We start from the raw sequence: 16092 nt of genomic DNA on the forward strand, positions 1-16092 counted from the left end.
TTGATCTCTTATTCATTCTCAACCTTTGGTATATACAATGTGAATTATTGGGTAATAGCTAAAGTTAAAAATATCTTCATAATCAATTAAATCCCCACAAAATTGATATTTGGAATATACGTGTAGTTTACAGTTTATATTTGTACTAATTCAACAAAAAGAAGAAGAAAAAAAAGATTTCTGCTTCATAACGTACGTATATCCCTTCAGGGCATTCTTTCCTTTTTATGGGCTCGAATATGAATAATATTTTTTTCTAAATTACCCTATCAGTGTCCATTACAAGAAAACGAGGGTGTAATGACGGATATCTCGGACCTGGCTTGGACACGGTGGCCTAGATGTTCACTGACGTAACACACGTTGTAAAACCTCCATACACGCTCAATCTTAATCACAAGAAAACAGGAGGCTACTTTAGTGGTTATAAGGACTAATAAAAAAAACTGGGTCACAGGCTGAAGGAAGTACACACAACCGAGCCTCAAACACCTGTCTGCATGACTGATTAATTGTTTTCTGATTTGCTGAGCAATAACTCAATTCTGCCTACGACTGAAGTGGTGCTCTTTTTACAACCAAGTGCAGCGTTATCTCTGTTTTGTGTACTGTCTGGTCAAGTATGGGAGGGCAGTGGGAAATGGAGGTTAACAAGCAGGTTGCAGACACCATGCTATCAGGGGGTAATATAAAGAGAAGCTCAATTAAAAAGGACAAACAAGAAAAGCTCTATTATTAGAAACCAGAAATAATCCGATAGGAGGGTAGAAAAGACGCAAAGACGCACCAAAAGAGCTCACGTACAACAGGTCTAAACTCACAAATGTGGGTGTCACATTCCAGCTGTCCAGCCAATTGAGACATTTACAGAATCTACAGGCAGTGGTCAAACCTACGACAAGGAGGGAGAGCCTGTCGGGTCCAGCACTGAAAGCCAGACCGCCATGTATGAAAGGATGTTGCTTTCCAGAAAAATCAATCAATTCAATATTATCTGACCCAGTATGAAGCACTGCTGAAAGACACTGGCAAGGATGTGATGCTGAGAAAAGGAACTACAGTTGAGTGTAGTTACTTTTTTGGGGGGGGAGCGAACAATGACCACAAGGTGGCAGCAAAGCACCAAAAAACTAACACTAACTAACACTACATAATGATGAACCCAAAAAATGAAGGAGCAGTGGGGGGATATAAAACTAAAGTTTCTTGAAGTGTGAATATGTTTGTCTGCTGGTGTGTTGGTGTTTTTATAACTGAATCAGACAGTGAAAACATCAATGGACAATAAAGACAGACTTAAATACGAGAATGAAACACATTCTTGGTGAAATTAAAGACAGGGAGGAGCATTTGTTAAAATATGTTGCCAAATCGCTTGTGCCTACCTGGAGGTAGCGCATCTGGCAAGTTGAAAGGGCCTCTCCTAGAGGAACCACCACTTTCTCCACGCTGCGCTGGTGGCAATGGGCCTGGATGTCTGGGCTCTCTTCCGAACGCAGCTCAACGTGGGAGATGAGCAAATTAGATATCACCGACTGCACAGACTGCAGGGATGAGCAAGAGAGGAAAAGGTTGAATCAATTTCGAGAATCCAAAAATGGGAATTATTAGGTCACATGAGGCCAGGGAGACAAGATTACCTTTGTATCACCCCCTGGTGTTGCACTAAGGGCCAAGATGCGGAATTGCAAAGTCTGGCTGCAGAGCTGTCTGATCACCTGGTCAACAGGGAGACGAGTACATGGCATGGTTAGAACTATATTTTGTCACGTATCTCAATCCCACATGGAAATTAACTAATAAAGATTGAATTAGGTTTCATTCTCTACAACCACATTTTCAAGAGTGAGTGCTACTTAGTGAGGAAAGCCACTTCATTGCTGTCAAAGTCAAATATAACCTGAAAAAACAACCAGCATTGACATGTTAGTGAATTGAATGACGCGCTGTAATCATTAGTGTCTACCTGACAGTAGGCATGGTTGCCCAGCGCCTTGTGGGCTTCATCGATCACCACACACTTGACCTGCTGGGCGGGACAGGAGTCTCTGGACAGGTCATTCACCATGACCTGAGGGGTGAGGAAGAAGATGCGCTTGGTCCTCCACACCTCCTTTCTATGCTTTGCTGCTGTGGTGCCTGCCATTAAGGGGATAAGACTCTTGTTGAATAAAAGCTCAAAGAAGAAAATGGGTGTTTTTTTTGTGTGTGTCATGATTCTTACCCGTCAGCTCGGCCATGTGTTCCTGTGGGATCCCCATCACTTTAAAACAAGCCTCAATCTGTTGCGCCACCAGAGGTTTGGTGGGAGCCATGAACACAATCTTCCCTGATGGATACCAGCGGTAGAAGTTGTACATAACCACAGCGGCAATAAAGGTCTTTCCCAAACCAGTGGGAAGACACACCAGTGTGTTCTGAAATAGAGAAGCCTCCGATATCTTCATCTGGTACTCCCTGATGGGGTAGTTCGTGGGGTAAATCCATACCTGAGCTGAGGAGCTGTTAAAGCCAGGGAAGTCTGGATATGTTTGCCCACCTGACGGGATGGAGGGGAGGGCAGTCCTCTCTGTTCCTACTGAGTTGTCACACTGAAAAGAGTTTGCATTGTTGAGTTGTATGGCGTTTTCCGCTTCATAAACAGCGACCACCATCAGGTCGTCGTCATCTTCTTCAAACGCAGGTTCTTCTGTCCTCACCGGAGTCTCTGTTGTGTAAGTGGACCCCTGGCCTATCTGAGCCCATAGAGGATTCTGAGGAGGGTCCCTTGTAGCTACCTGAGCAGTGTTGCTTGGGGTTGCTCTGCGACGTCCGGCGGCTTTCTTGCCATCTGTTTTCGGTTTGACAACTTTGTTCTGAGAGCCAGGCACACCCCAAGTCTGGAACAACGTCTTCTGGTTTGACAAACTACTCATTTTCATCAGTTACGGCGGAAAAGTTTGACAAAAAGCGCCATGTCACGGGTAGCGACATTGCAGAGTGAATACAAGGGATGCAAACAAAAGTGTAACTTCCGCCCACGTTTTACCAAAATATAATACAGCATACGTAACAACGGTTTTAGTCCGGAATCGTTCCCCTCGTTTAAATACAATTTCAGTTGTACAAAAAAAACCGTGTTGTATTTACGAACATATTGTACGCTAAGAGATAAACCAGCACAAGCACGTGGTTACATTTAACAAGAGGGCTTTTACTTTTGTAGTGTGGCACCGGAACAAAATCAAAAGTTTGAGTTCGGCTCCCGCTCTTCGAGAGCAACGCTGTCGCGTTACCATAGCAATGGACAGGAGCGAATGGGAGAAGTCACTCACCTGTTTTCAGGTAATAATGTATCTAGTTAGCGTACATGCTACTTCTTTATACCTGCTGTTATCCAGGTCAGTGTTTCTTTGCTATATCAGGCCGTTAGCTGATTTCGCTAACTCTGGGAAACGGCTGTTCACAGTAGCAGTTAGCTATTGTTGTTAGCATCGACGTCATTCTAATTAGTGGTGGATAAGGCTACAATGGTACAAGTTGCCGTTACTGCGATGTTAATTAACGTTACTGTGACTCTTCCGTAGGCATCTGCACGTGGATACGTGGTGAGAAACGAAGTCCGCCGTGCGCGAGACGACTTTGAGGACATTGTGAACGAGATTGATGGAGGCTTGAGCCATGTCGAGTGGAAGGAGATGGTCGTCCCTATTCCCCACTTCACAGACACTGTAAGTAACTGAGATTACAGCGTGAGCTGCTTCTCTGTGCCTTTCTCATGCTTTTGCTAATGCGTCATCAGGACGGCGCATTTCCACGACCCAGCACTGCCAGCAAACCTTCAAATCCACTGGGCCCACCATCAGCATCACCATCACCGTCATCAGCACCTTCGTCGGAGGAGAGAGGACATCATAGTGTCCTGCTGGAGAGGATCGAAGCAGAGAGAGATGATGCACAGACTAAAGGACAGGCCTGTCTTTCTGAGGACTCTTTTCACAAGAGCTGTGTTGGAAGGGATGGAGAGAGACAGAGAGAAAGCACAATGGAGGAGAAAGATGGAGAATCCACCACGGTCTGGAGCAGTTCTGAGCTGGACGTGAACCATGGATACTCTCACAAAGGTGAGAGTTGTGCACACAGTAGTTCCCTGTTATTGTTTTGTTGTCATTCAATCAATCAATCAATCAAACTTTATTTATAGAGCGCTTTTCATACATGTTCATGTAACACAAAGTGCTTAACAGAAATTAAAAGCAGCAGCAGCAGCAACAGTTAAAACAACAGCCCCCCCTCCATCCCATCCCACCACGCACACACACATGCACGCACGCACACACACACACACACACACACACACACACACACACACACACACACACACACATACACACACACACGTAACACAAGTGAGTAATAATAAATAACTAGAGAATGCAATTTCTACGAAATTGCGGTGTGAATGATGACTGCTGAATAGCTGGCGCTACGCTGGTATGATGACTTGAATGTGTATGAAGACGTAAAAGTAGGATGAATAGTTGGAAAAGTGGGAATTGTTTGAATTAGTATGAATGTCTTTGAAGAGTTGAATAATACCATGAATGTATGAGAGATGTGGAATATTTTAAGTTATGAATAATAGCTGACGCTACACTGGTATGATGACTTGAATGAGTATGAAGAAGGTAAAGTAGTATGAATAGTTGGAAAAGTGAGAATAGTTTGAATTAGTATGAATGTCTTTGAAGAGTTGAATAAAGTATGAATGTGTGTATGAAGAAGGTAAAGTAGGATGAATAGTTGGAAAAGTGGGAATGGGTTGAATTAGTCTGAATGTGTGTATGAAGAAGGTAAAGTAGTATGAATAGTTGGAAAAGTGAGAATAGTTTGAATTAGTATGAATGTCTTTGAAGAGTTGAATAAAGTATGAATGTGTGTATGAAGAAGGTAAAGTAGGATGAATACCACACCACTCGTGTCTCCATTTTAAAGTTTAAATGGAGCTTCTAGGTGAAAGTCTGCCCGAGCAGAAGACGTTTGACTAAAAAAACGACATATCCCACTACTAAATGTAGTTTTTAGTACATTCTTGTCCACCAATCAGAGCACACCTGCTGTCAGTTATGAAGATCAGTGCCACACAGTGCTGTCACCATGGCAACGGCCCTTGCTGCGTGTGTATGACTGCTTTGGAGCGTCTCTCCCCCTCTCACTATCGCTCCATTCCCCCTCTGCGTTGGGTCCGAACAAAAGCTTGCCACGCTCACACAGAAACTCCTATCGCCAAGATTTTCACACCGTTAGCGCCACAAGACTCTGATGAAGACACTGATGACTTTTATTTTTTCCTAGTGTCAGAAATGTGGACGCTAGGGCGAGTTAAAAATGAAGTGGATTTCAGCATTTTGACTGTGTAAGTCCTGTTAGATTCCTCTGAACTTTGGCTTTGGCAAGGGTCCGAACAAAAGCTTGCCACGCTCACAATGAAACTCCTATCGCCAACATTTTTGCACCGTTAGCGCCACAAGACTCTGATGAAGACACTGATGACTTTTATTTTTTCCTAGTGTCAGAAATCTGGAAGCTAGGGCGAGTTAGAAATGGAGTTGCTTTCAGGTTTCTTTGAAAATCTGCTCCTCGATTTACATTAGAGCGGATGAGGCGAAAAATGGACTTGGCCGCGCTTAGAGGTTGCTAGTTCAAATTCTATAAATCTCACAGAGTTTTTGAGCACATTGTGAGAGACAGGAAAAGTTTGTCTACAAAATTGGAAGATATCACGTCTGTAGAGTGAAGATTGTGGCCGGGAGGAGTTTGGAAAGGAAAAAAATCTGAGAAGCCCCCACACTCTAACTGATGATGTCACGCACTCTAGCCCAGAAGGTTCCACGCAATACACACCCATTATAAACTCAGGATTTCTCCCAAAACGATCATGGTCGTTGAACAGTGATTGATCAGAAACTATATGAGCTATTGAAACGCGGATTGACACACCAGGACACAAGACTTGTGTCTACATTTTAGAGTTTAAATGGAGTTTCTAGGTGAATGAATGAATGAATGGTGAGCAGTTGAATGTGCAATGAATTTTGTCAAATTTGAATGTTCCGCTCATTGACTTCAATGTTAAAAAAATGACGTAAAACGTTGAATATTTATGAATTTATGAATGTTATGAATGTGAAAAGTAGTAGCGGGAATGTCCTGAATGAGATGAACGTTTTGAAGTTTGAATGAAGTGAATCGGTTGAATAATGTTGAAGGAGATTAGGTTTGAAAAAACAGGCGGAAGAATAATAATAATAATAATAATAATAATAAATATGTAGAATAACAAAGGATGTGAATGATTTCATCATTCACACCAACTAAATAGTGATAAATGAAACAGGGCATTAACAACAGGTACTGCAGAACTGAGGAACTGAGGAACTGAGGAAACGCTATCATCGATGTATTTCACCGAGGAGACACTAGAGGCAGTAAAATGAAATAAAGATAAAATAATAAAACTCTAAAACTAACTAAGAGAAGAAAACAAAAAAAAAGAAGTTTAAAAGTCGGAAAATAAATAAAGTAAATAAAGTAAAACAAGATAAAACAAGATTTATTAAAATAAATAAATGAATAGAAAGTGAATAGATAAAGAGAATAAAACCAGGTTTAAGCAGGATAAAAAACAATAAATAAATAGAATTCAGCTAAAAGCCAGCCTAAAAAGGTAGGTCTTAAGGTTGCTCTTAAAAGTATCAACATTCTCCAGTGCCCTCAGGTCCTCTGGTAGGCTGTTCCACAAACGTGGAAAGGCGGCCTCGCCGTGAGTTTTTGTTCTCACTTTTGGGATGGTTAAAAGGCCGTGACCAGAGGACCGGAAGGTCCTGGAGGGTTCATACGATAAAAGCAAATCTGATAAATAAGTTGGGCCAAGGCCATTAGGAGCTTTAAAAACTAATAAAAGGATCTTAAAATCCTGAAGCAGACAGGTAGCCAGTGCAGAGACTTTAAAATTGGTGTGATGTGTGCTCTCTTTCTGGTATTAGTTAGCACTCGTACTGCAGAGTTTTGGAGAAGTTGTAACTGAGCTAAGTTCTTTTTTGGGAGACCAGAAAGTAGAGCGTTGCAATAATTAATGCGGAAGGTGATAAAAGCATGCATTAGTGTCTCTGTACTGGCTTGGGAGAGGAACGGTCTCACTCTGGCAATGTTTTTTAGATGATAAAAAGCTGTCTTAGTTATGTTTCTGATGTGTGGGTTAAAACTGAGGTCTGAATCGAAAATGACACTGAGGTTTTTTACTTGGTTAGCTGGTTTTAATGCCAGGGCGTTCAAATTTGTATTAATCATCTGTCTTTGAGCTTCAGAACCAATAAATAAGACCTCGGTTTTGTCCTGGTTGAGCTGAAGAAAATGTTTTGCCATCCAGGACTTGATATCTAAAATACAGTTAAAAAGGGCATCGATTGGCCCTGGGTCATCAGGAGACATGGCGATATACAGCTGGGTGTCATCAGCATAACTGTGGAAGTTGATGCCGTGCTTCCTGATGACGTTCCCAAGTGGCAGCATGTATAGGTTAAAAAGTGTTGGACCTAAAATTGAGCCTTGCGGGACACCACAGGTAATTTTGTAGCTCTTAGATGAGTATCCCTCCATACTCACGAAAAATGTTCTGTCAGTGAGATAAGATTTAAACCAGTTAAAAACAGTACCAGAGATTCCAACCTGGTTGTGAAGTCTGTCTAAAAGAATTAAATGGTCCACTGTATCAAAGGCTGCACTTAAATCAAGAAGTACTCAAATAGATGGTTTTGTCCTGTCCAAATTTAACCTGAGGTCGTTAACAATTTTTACTAGTGCAGTCTCAGTTCTATGGTTTGTCCTAAAACCTGATTGGTACATTTCATAGATTTCATGGGTTATCATAAAATCATTTAACTGATTAAAAACAAGTTTCTCTAAAATTTTGCTTAAAAATGGTAGATTGGATACTGGTCTGTAATTATTTAGTATGGAGGGATCTAAATTGTTTCTCTTCAGAAGGGGTTTGACTGTGGCAGTAGTGCTGTAGGAAAAACACCCATCTGAAGAGAGTAATTTACAATGTTAAGTAACTCATCCTCAAAAGAGCTATAAAATGTTTTAATAAAGGAAGTGGGAATGGGATCTAAAATGCAGGTTGCTGGTTTTAGTTGGGAAGACACTTTGCCAAGCATCTCAGCATCAACCAGGACAAACTTCTCTAGTGTTTCCTCATGTAAAAACAAAGGTTCTGTAGTGATAAAATTGAGATTCTGGTCTTTGGATAAAAGTGATCTAATGTCATCTATTTTACTTCTAAAGTGATCTGCAAAATCTTCACATTGAGATGAGTCTCCATATATCAATCTTCATTTATAACCGAGGTTCAATGTTGCATCGTAGAATGCTAGCAGAGCGATAGGCTAAGAGAGAACAATACCAATACAGAGATACTACAAGAGATACTACTATCGTGAAAACAACCGGGATAACTATGAGGAGGAGCAGAGCTGTGACGTCCCACTCCAGAAACGAAAGTAAAGTTGGTCAGAGTGGCAGCAACGCAGCAGTCGAGACAAACCTGTTTCTTTCTAAGAAAACAAGATTCAAAGTGACGTCTTTCTCAGACACGGGTGAGTACAGCTGCTAATATCTTTTTGATTTATTTCAATCAGTAATTTTGTTTTGTTTTTGTCAAATTTGTAACATATTGTTTGTTTTCATGAACGACTGAGGTGTGCGTCACTTTTAACGTTGCTCTCGCAAAGAATTGTTGGGTGTGGTCGAATAGTCTATTTTGCTTCGGAAGGTTCCTAACTAAAGAAGTGACCCGGAAGCTGCAGGTGTCTGAGGGGGCGGGCTCTAAAAGAGACTGTAGCCAAACGCCGTCAAGTCGGTCAACAAAGTCAACAGGCGAATTCGACTTGATGTAGCCTGCAGCGCGCTACCTAACGTGATGTATTGTGGGTTGAAAGCGATGCATGATGGCTAGAATTGTGTCCGACGTAAGGTACGTGTCCACAGGGGCGTTTTTAAACGCGAGTGGACGAACCGCTTCCCAGTATTGCACGCTTGGTGGGCTGCCACTAGAGGATGATTGAAAGGCGCTCTCCTTCAAACAATCACGCGCACACTTCATGGCTGCACCTGATTGGACGATCGCTTTCACTGCTGTCCTGTCTGCTCCGGAGTTCACGCAGACCAACATGGCGGCTCGTTTGGAAACTTTCTCTTATTTTACGAAAATAGTTCACCGAAAGGTGTTTCTGAAAACATTTTAAGCGAGAAATAAGCTATGCACCGCAAGTTTTTAAAGTCATGCGACATGTCGCAAAGGGAAGTTATCACCAGCATTTGTGACGTTTTTTTCCCAGAATGCCTGGTTTTGCGAGGCAAATGCATGCGCATGCATGATTCGAAACACACCTAATTCTAGCCATCATGCATCGCTTTCAACCCACAATACATCACGTTAGGTAGCGCGCTGCAGGCGGCTACACCAAGTCGAATTCCCCTATTAAAAGTGCCGCACACCTCGGCCATTCAGGAAAACAAACGATACGTACATTTGCATATTTAACAATTACTTTCAAGCTGACATATAGTAACTGTAATTGTGTTGATAAATGTGTGGACAGTGATAAAAATTGAATCGTGTTACAAATTTGACAAAAACGAAACTAAAACCACAAATGAAGTGTAAATACAGCAACCGGTCAAACAGGAGCTGCTGGAAGTGAAGCCGATCACTGAACAAGCTGCTTATAAAACTAACAACATGGAGAAGTAGACGACGCGCTTTTTGAAGTCCATTATTGTAGTTTCTAAATACAAATCTATCAGTCATTTCCTACATACAGCTTCCTCTACTTCCTCTAGCTGTTTCACATTAAAGGTTTTTACACCAGAGGACCAGTGCGAGGCTTTTAATCTGAAGCAGCTAGAGGAAATGTTTGTCAGTAAGCAGAGCTTTGATAGCAGGGCTGTTTTCCAATTAAACTTCGACACTAAATGATGTGTCATCGCTTTGTTTCTCGGCAAGTCAAGACACAGTATCACAGGACAGAAGAACAGTCATCACACGTGTTTCTTTCCATCCATCTATCCATCCATTGTCTACTGTTTATCCTGTACGTGTTTCTTTCATGAGATAATAAATGATAAACAACCAAAGTGGTATTTTAAATGAACCGTTTTTCTTTTCTTTCACACTAGGTGTGTAGATATGGCTGCTGCAAACTATCCACATTCTGAAGATCAGTTTCGGTGCTGCATCTGTCTGGATTTGTTCACTGATCCAGTCACCACATCATGTGGACACAACTTCTGCAAAACCTGCATCGCTGAACACTGGAATAGCAACGACCAGTACCGGTGTCCCATGTGTAAGAAGGTTTTTTACCTGAGACCTGAGCTGCACGTCAACACGTTCATCTCTGAGATGGTTGCTCAGTTCAGACAGTCAGCTCAACAGAGATCCAGCAGCAGCAGATCAGAGCAGCAGGAGGCCAAACCAGGAGAAGTTCCCTGTGACGTCTGCACTGGATCCAGACTGAAGGCCCTGAAGTCCTGCCTGGTGTGTCTGGTCTCCTACTGTGAGACTCACCTGGAGCCTCATCTGACCATGTCAGGCCTGAAAAGACACCAGCTGATCGACCCTGTGGAGAACCTGGAAGGCAGGATGTGTAGGAAGCATGATAAACCTCTGGAGCTGTTCTGTAAGACCGACCAGACATGTGTCTGCATGCTCTGCAGCGTTTTAGACCACAAGACACACGAGTTTGTTCCTCTGAAAGACGAATATGAAGACAAGAAGGCAGAGCTGGGGAAGACAGAGGCTGAAACTCAGCAGATGATCCAGAAGAGACGACTGAAGATTCAGGAGATCAAACACTCAGTCGACCTCAGTGAGCAAGATGCAGACACAGTGATAGCAGAAGGTGTTCAGGTCTTCACTGATCTGATGGATTCTGTTCAGAGAGTCCAGAATGAGTTCATCAAAACTATAGAAGAGAAGCAGAGAACGACACAGAAACAGGCTGAAGGCTTCATCAAAGAGCTGGAACAGGAAATCTCTGAGCTGAAGAAGAGAAGCACTGAGGTGGAGAAGGTCTCACTCTCTGAAGACCACGTCCTCCTCCTCCAAAGCTTCCCGTCCCTGAAAGCTGCTCCACCCATTAAGGACTGGACAGAGGTCAGAGTTCATCCACCATCATATGAGAAGACTGTGGTGACAGCTGTAGCCCAGCTGGAGGAGAAGCTCAGTACAGTGATGAAGAAGCTGGTTGCTCAGTCTGAGCTGAAGAGGGTCCAGGTCTATGCAGTAGATGTGACTCTTGATCCTGATACAGCACATCCTAATCTCAACCTGTCTGATGATGGGAAGCAAGTAATTCATTTGGATGTGAAGAAGAATCTCCCCGACAACCCTAAGAGATTTTCTGATTGTGCTTTGTCTTAGCAAAGCAGAGTTTCTCTTCAGGCAGATTCTACTTTCAGGTTCAAGTTGAAGGAAAGACTGAATGGGATCTTGGAGTGGCCAGAGAGTCCATCAACAGGAAGGGGAGAATCCAGGCGAGCCCTCGTGAAGGTAACTGGACGATATGGTTGAGAAATGGAAATGAGTACTACGCTCGTGCTGGACCTCAGGTCCGTCTCTCTCTGAAGTCTCGGCCTCAGAAGGTGGGGGTGTTTGTGGATTATGAGGAGGGTCTGGTCTCCTTCTATGACGTAGATGCTGCAGCTCTTATCTACTCCTTTACTGGCTGCTCCTTCACTGACAAACTCCTCCCACTCTTCAGTCCTTGTAGGTTTGACGATGAAAACTCTGCACCTCTGATCATCTGCCCTGTCAGAATAAACTAATCATTTATCTTATTTAATTTATAGAAATTAATCATTGAAAGGAACAAATATACAGTCTCATTTGATAGTGTGGTATTAGTACTTTTACTTGAGTAAAAGATCTGAATACTTCCTCCACATCTGTGGGAGCGTATGTGACGCAATTTTGCTGTTATTTTATTGTAATAAATATTAAAAAGATGCTGAAATAACTACATGATGATGACAATATGTAAAAACCTGTTGTTTCCTGAATGGAGTCTGGTTAATGGGAGCTAGGCTATGCTAACATTGTAGCTGCTCCATCAACACTCCAAATAAGGTCATCTAGACATAAACACAGCAGAGACCTTGTTGTTTGTACCGTTGACAGTCTCTGGTTTCTCCACATGGTCTGTTCTGGTCTCTGGACAAATGCGGGCTACTATCTACACCTCTGGGAGACCACAGACCGCTACGATATGTTTAAGTCTCCATTTCTGATTCAGTGACGGCAGGAGGAGAATCTCAATGAAACCATTGAGGAGAATCCACTCTGGGGGATGAAGCAATAAGAAATGGAAGAAATATCCAACAAAAACTTTGATGAATGTCGACCGTCTTTCATCAAAGTTTCTGGCTCTATGTCCAAACCCTATTCTCTGGACAAGGGTATCCCTCAAGGCTCAGTAGTAGGACCGCTTCTGTTCTCATTATACACCGGATCACTAGGCTCTGTAATCACATCACATGGATTCTCCTACCATTGTTACGCAGATGACACCCAGCTGTTCCTCTCTTTTCCCCCAACCTCTGACACTCACATTGCAACTCGCAAATCGGACTGTCTGGCAGACATCTCTGTCTGGACAACTACACATCACCTCAAGCTTAACCTGAATAAAACCAAACTCCTCTTCATCCCAGGGAAAGACTGCCCTCGCATGAACCTGTCGGTCTCTGTCGAGGGCATCACAGTATTGCTGTCGTCAGCTGTGAGGAACCTGGGTGTAATCCTCAATGACCAACTATCCTGCACCCCCAACATCACTGCTGTGGCCCGATCCTGCAGATTTGCTCTCTACAACATCCGAAGGATTCAGACTTTCCTCACAAAGGATGCAACGCAACTCCTGGTCCAAGCACTGGTCATCTCCCGCCTTGACTACTGCAGCTCTCTCCTGGCCGGACTCCCGGCCTCTGCGATTAAACCATTGCAGCGTATCCAGAACGCTGCAGTACACCTTGTCTTCAATCTACCCAAATTCTCCCATGTGACCCCCCTCCTCCGTGACCTCCACTGGCTCCCCGTTGCAGCATGCATCCAATTCAAGACGATGACACTGGCCTTCAGGGCCATCAATGGAACGGCACCCATCTACCTTCAAACACTGGTCGAACCTCATGCCCCAAAGCGAGCACTTCGCTCCTCTACTTCAGCTGGCCGGCTGGTACCACCATCGCTGAAATCAAACAAATGTCGCTCAGCAAAGTCCAGACTCTTCTCTGTTCTGGCGCCTCAGTGGTGGAACGAACTCCCGACTAATGTCAGGACAGCAGAGTCATTTGCCATCTTCCAAAAAAGGCTCAAGACTCACCTGTTCAGACTTCACCTCGACTCTGCATTGCATGACCCACTAACAACCCCCCCCCCAACAAAAAAAACAGAAAAAACCCTTACCTATAGCACTCTGATCATAGCACTGTTGCTCTTAAGGTACTACTTTACTCAGAATAGGACCTAACACTCTATTTTTAGCTCTTACTTTATTGGCAATGAAACGTTGTGGTTTCTTTCTTTCTTTCTTTTGAGAAATGTACTTATTGTAAGTCGCTTTGGACAAAAGCGTCTGCTAAATGCCCTAAATGTAAATGCCTGCCGTTATTAATGAATGTAAATAAAGTAAGAAGAATGTTTTCAAACTGGTCTTTGTTTGTTGGCTTTTGTTTGTACACCAGATTCATGTGGGGGTTCATGCTAGTCTACTTGCTCGTATTCGTGTCGCAGAGCGCCGTCTCGGTCCTGCTGGCGTTGGAACTGGACGGCACCAAACTGGAGGGGAGGTCCATCCGGGTGAAGAAGAATTATAATAATAACAATAATAATGATCTTAATTTGTATAGCACCTTTAAAAATAAAAGTTTACAAAGTGTAAAGGAATAGTGACCTGTCAATCAGCAGGTAAGCCCTGCCCCCTAAAGCATCCCCTGCTTTCTGGTCTGTTGGACTCTAAATGGACCATAATGTACTAAATGAACATCATGCTGGATTGAAGAAGACTTTAAACTAGAGATTGAGACCATAAACTCATGTTTACAATGTTTACTGAGATACTGACATATTTGCGGTGAAAAAATGGATGCGAAACTTTCGCCGTGTTTTTTTCGCCGAAACTTTCGCCGAAAGTTCCGAACGAGCAAGCAATGAAACAGAAGAACTTGTGCCGAAAAGAGGAGCCGTGTCTGTTGTTTGGAAATTCTTCGGCTTTAAAAAATCCGACGTCGAACAAACAACAATATTCTGCAAATGCTGTCGGGCTAAAGTTGTAGCCGCTGTTGGCACTGCGGGAGAAAAGACGAGTCAAATGTCACTCAAAGACGCGTTTGCTAGGGGGGACTGCCTACGACAAGAAAAGCAAACGGTGGAACTATTTATTTTTTCTATTTATTTGGTTCAATATTATTTATGGATGTTGCCTTAATTTATGTTCAGTGGATAAAGAAGTCTTCATATTGCAGTTACAGGAGACGTATTGTTTACATTGTGTAGCCAGTTGGTTTACAAAAGATGTTTTTTCAAGTTGCACAACTTGCACAATAAAGGGTTCTGTATTTTGACTGCAACAGTCATGCATTCTGATTCCTTCACATCATTAATACTAGTGTGGACATTAATGTTTTTCTACAATATTCACTCCTCATGACAGTAAAATATGTCATTCTAAGCCAATTTACTGCAGTAATTATTCTCTAAATTATTAGAAAATGAGGTTAACATCCAGTCGTGCTTGAAAAAAAAAAATACCGTCAAATACCGTGAAACCGATATCATTTTGAAAAATACTGTGATATTTGTGTGATTTTTGGTCATACCGCCCAGCACTATCGTATAGTACTTTAACAATCACTTGAGCCATGAAATTTAAGAAACTGAGAAAAAAAAATCTAATTTTCCGAGTACACAATGAGATGCTTTCAAAGTTTGTTTTTTAAATAGGCAGCTTACAATAATATACTACTGGTAAGCAGAATATGAGGAGCTGGAAACAGCAAATATTTGGGCATTTTCCTTGATAAATTACTTTAATTAGTAATCCAAGAAAGAAAGAAAATTATTCCCTAATCAATTAATTGTGCAAGCACTAATCTTTTGTGTAAGCTCTGCAAACAACATCTATCTATAAAATACTAAAATACTTGATGATGGAATATATAGGCTCCTGGAGAATAGGCGACTTATCAGACATTTTGAATGTGCTTTTCTTCAGGTTTCCAGCAGTACTGCTTGGCTCAGGAAGTGCCCTGTACCCCAGAGGCCCTGCGTCTCCATAGAAACACACTGACCATGGAGCTGGTCTGGCTCCAACAGGCAATTGAGAGCAGAAAAAAGGTAGGATGGACCTGGATAATAACTATAGTGTATGTGCAGCATCAGTAGCTACATATTGAACACAAACAACATGTCCTGTAAAGCAGCATGAATATAGTGAAGCTATGTACTCAGGCGCTGTGCCCCTTTGCACCCAGACTGTGTACCAATTGAATTCCCCTGCAACTCCAGGGGGGCACACACGACACTTAATGCACCTGCCCTTAGGGAAAACAGGATGTACTCACGCATGAGAGTTAGCACAGCAAATGTATAACTTGGCAGGCAGCTTTTAATGATTGTTTTTCCATTCTTTCTTCTCCTCTACAGTACTTGTCACTGAAGGATAGGCTGAGTGTATCCTGACAGCAGAGGTGATCTGATCTGGATTTCATTACTGGGAAATGATTGCTGTCTGTCATCGGCTGTATTTATATACATCATTGTATTCATGTTTAATGTTATTTTCTAATGGGGAAAAAATAATAAATTGTACTTTTCTAAAAAATAAAAAAAGGCTTCTTTCTGCTGTTTTGCTTTGCTGATATTGGTCTCATAATATAACTTGTGAGTGGGAGAGTTAGTTACTGCTGTGAAGGAGGACGGGTTATCCAGGGAGTTGGGAGGGGAGGGGGTCGTCGGCTCTAAACAAGTTTTGTTTTGTGACTGACAGAAGA

The 16092-nt window shown here is 42.4% G+C and overlaps 2 protein-coding genes and 1 pseudogene across 4 annotated transcripts in view; 2 read left to right on the forward strand and 1 right to left on the reverse strand.

The window, feature by feature from the left end:
• Positions 1–2997, reverse strand: part of fancm (FA complementation group M) — a 35883-nt gene extending 32886 nt beyond the window's left edge. For both annotated transcript variants that reach the window (XM_084013176.1, XM_084013175.1), the window contains exons 1-4: positions 2225–2997; positions 1967–2139; positions 1641–1718; positions 1386–1544 (exon numbers count right to left, since the gene is read on the reverse strand). In XM_084013176.1, coding sequence (XP_083869302.1) covers positions 1386–1544; positions 1641–1718; positions 1967–2139; positions 2225–2921 — 1107 coding nt within the window. In that variant the 5' untranslated portion in view covers positions 2922–2997. The remainder of the gene's footprint in view (positions 1–1385; positions 1545–1640; positions 1719–1966; positions 2140–2224) is intronic.
• A 244-nt stretch (positions 2998–3241) lies between these two features.
• iqcc (IQ motif containing C) lies at positions 3242–15874 on the forward strand. Its single transcript, XM_084013447.1, has 5 exons — positions 3242–3324; positions 3567–3710; positions 3782–4103; positions 15315–15436; positions 15746–15874. The coding sequence occupies exons 1-5, from the start codon at positions 3283–3285 to the stop codon at positions 15779–15781; spliced, it is 666 nt and encodes a 221-aa protein (XP_083869573.1). The 5' UTR covers positions 3242–3282; the 3' UTR covers positions 15782–15874.
• LOC311015940 (E3 ubiquitin-protein ligase TRIM39-like) lies at positions 8541–11868 on the forward strand (annotated as a pseudogene). Its single transcript, XR_014599477.1, has 2 exons — positions 8541–8636; positions 10219–11868. The product of XR_014599477.1 is annotated as an E3 ubiquitin-protein ligase TRIM39-like (transcript).
• Positions 15875–16092: the final 218 nt, after the last annotated feature.

Source organism: Eutrigla gurnardus, assembly GCF_963514095.1.
Source record: "Eutrigla gurnardus genome assembly, chromosome: 7".
Taxonomy (NCBI): domain Eukaryota; kingdom Metazoa; phylum Chordata; class Actinopteri; order Perciformes; family Triglidae; genus Eutrigla; species Eutrigla gurnardus.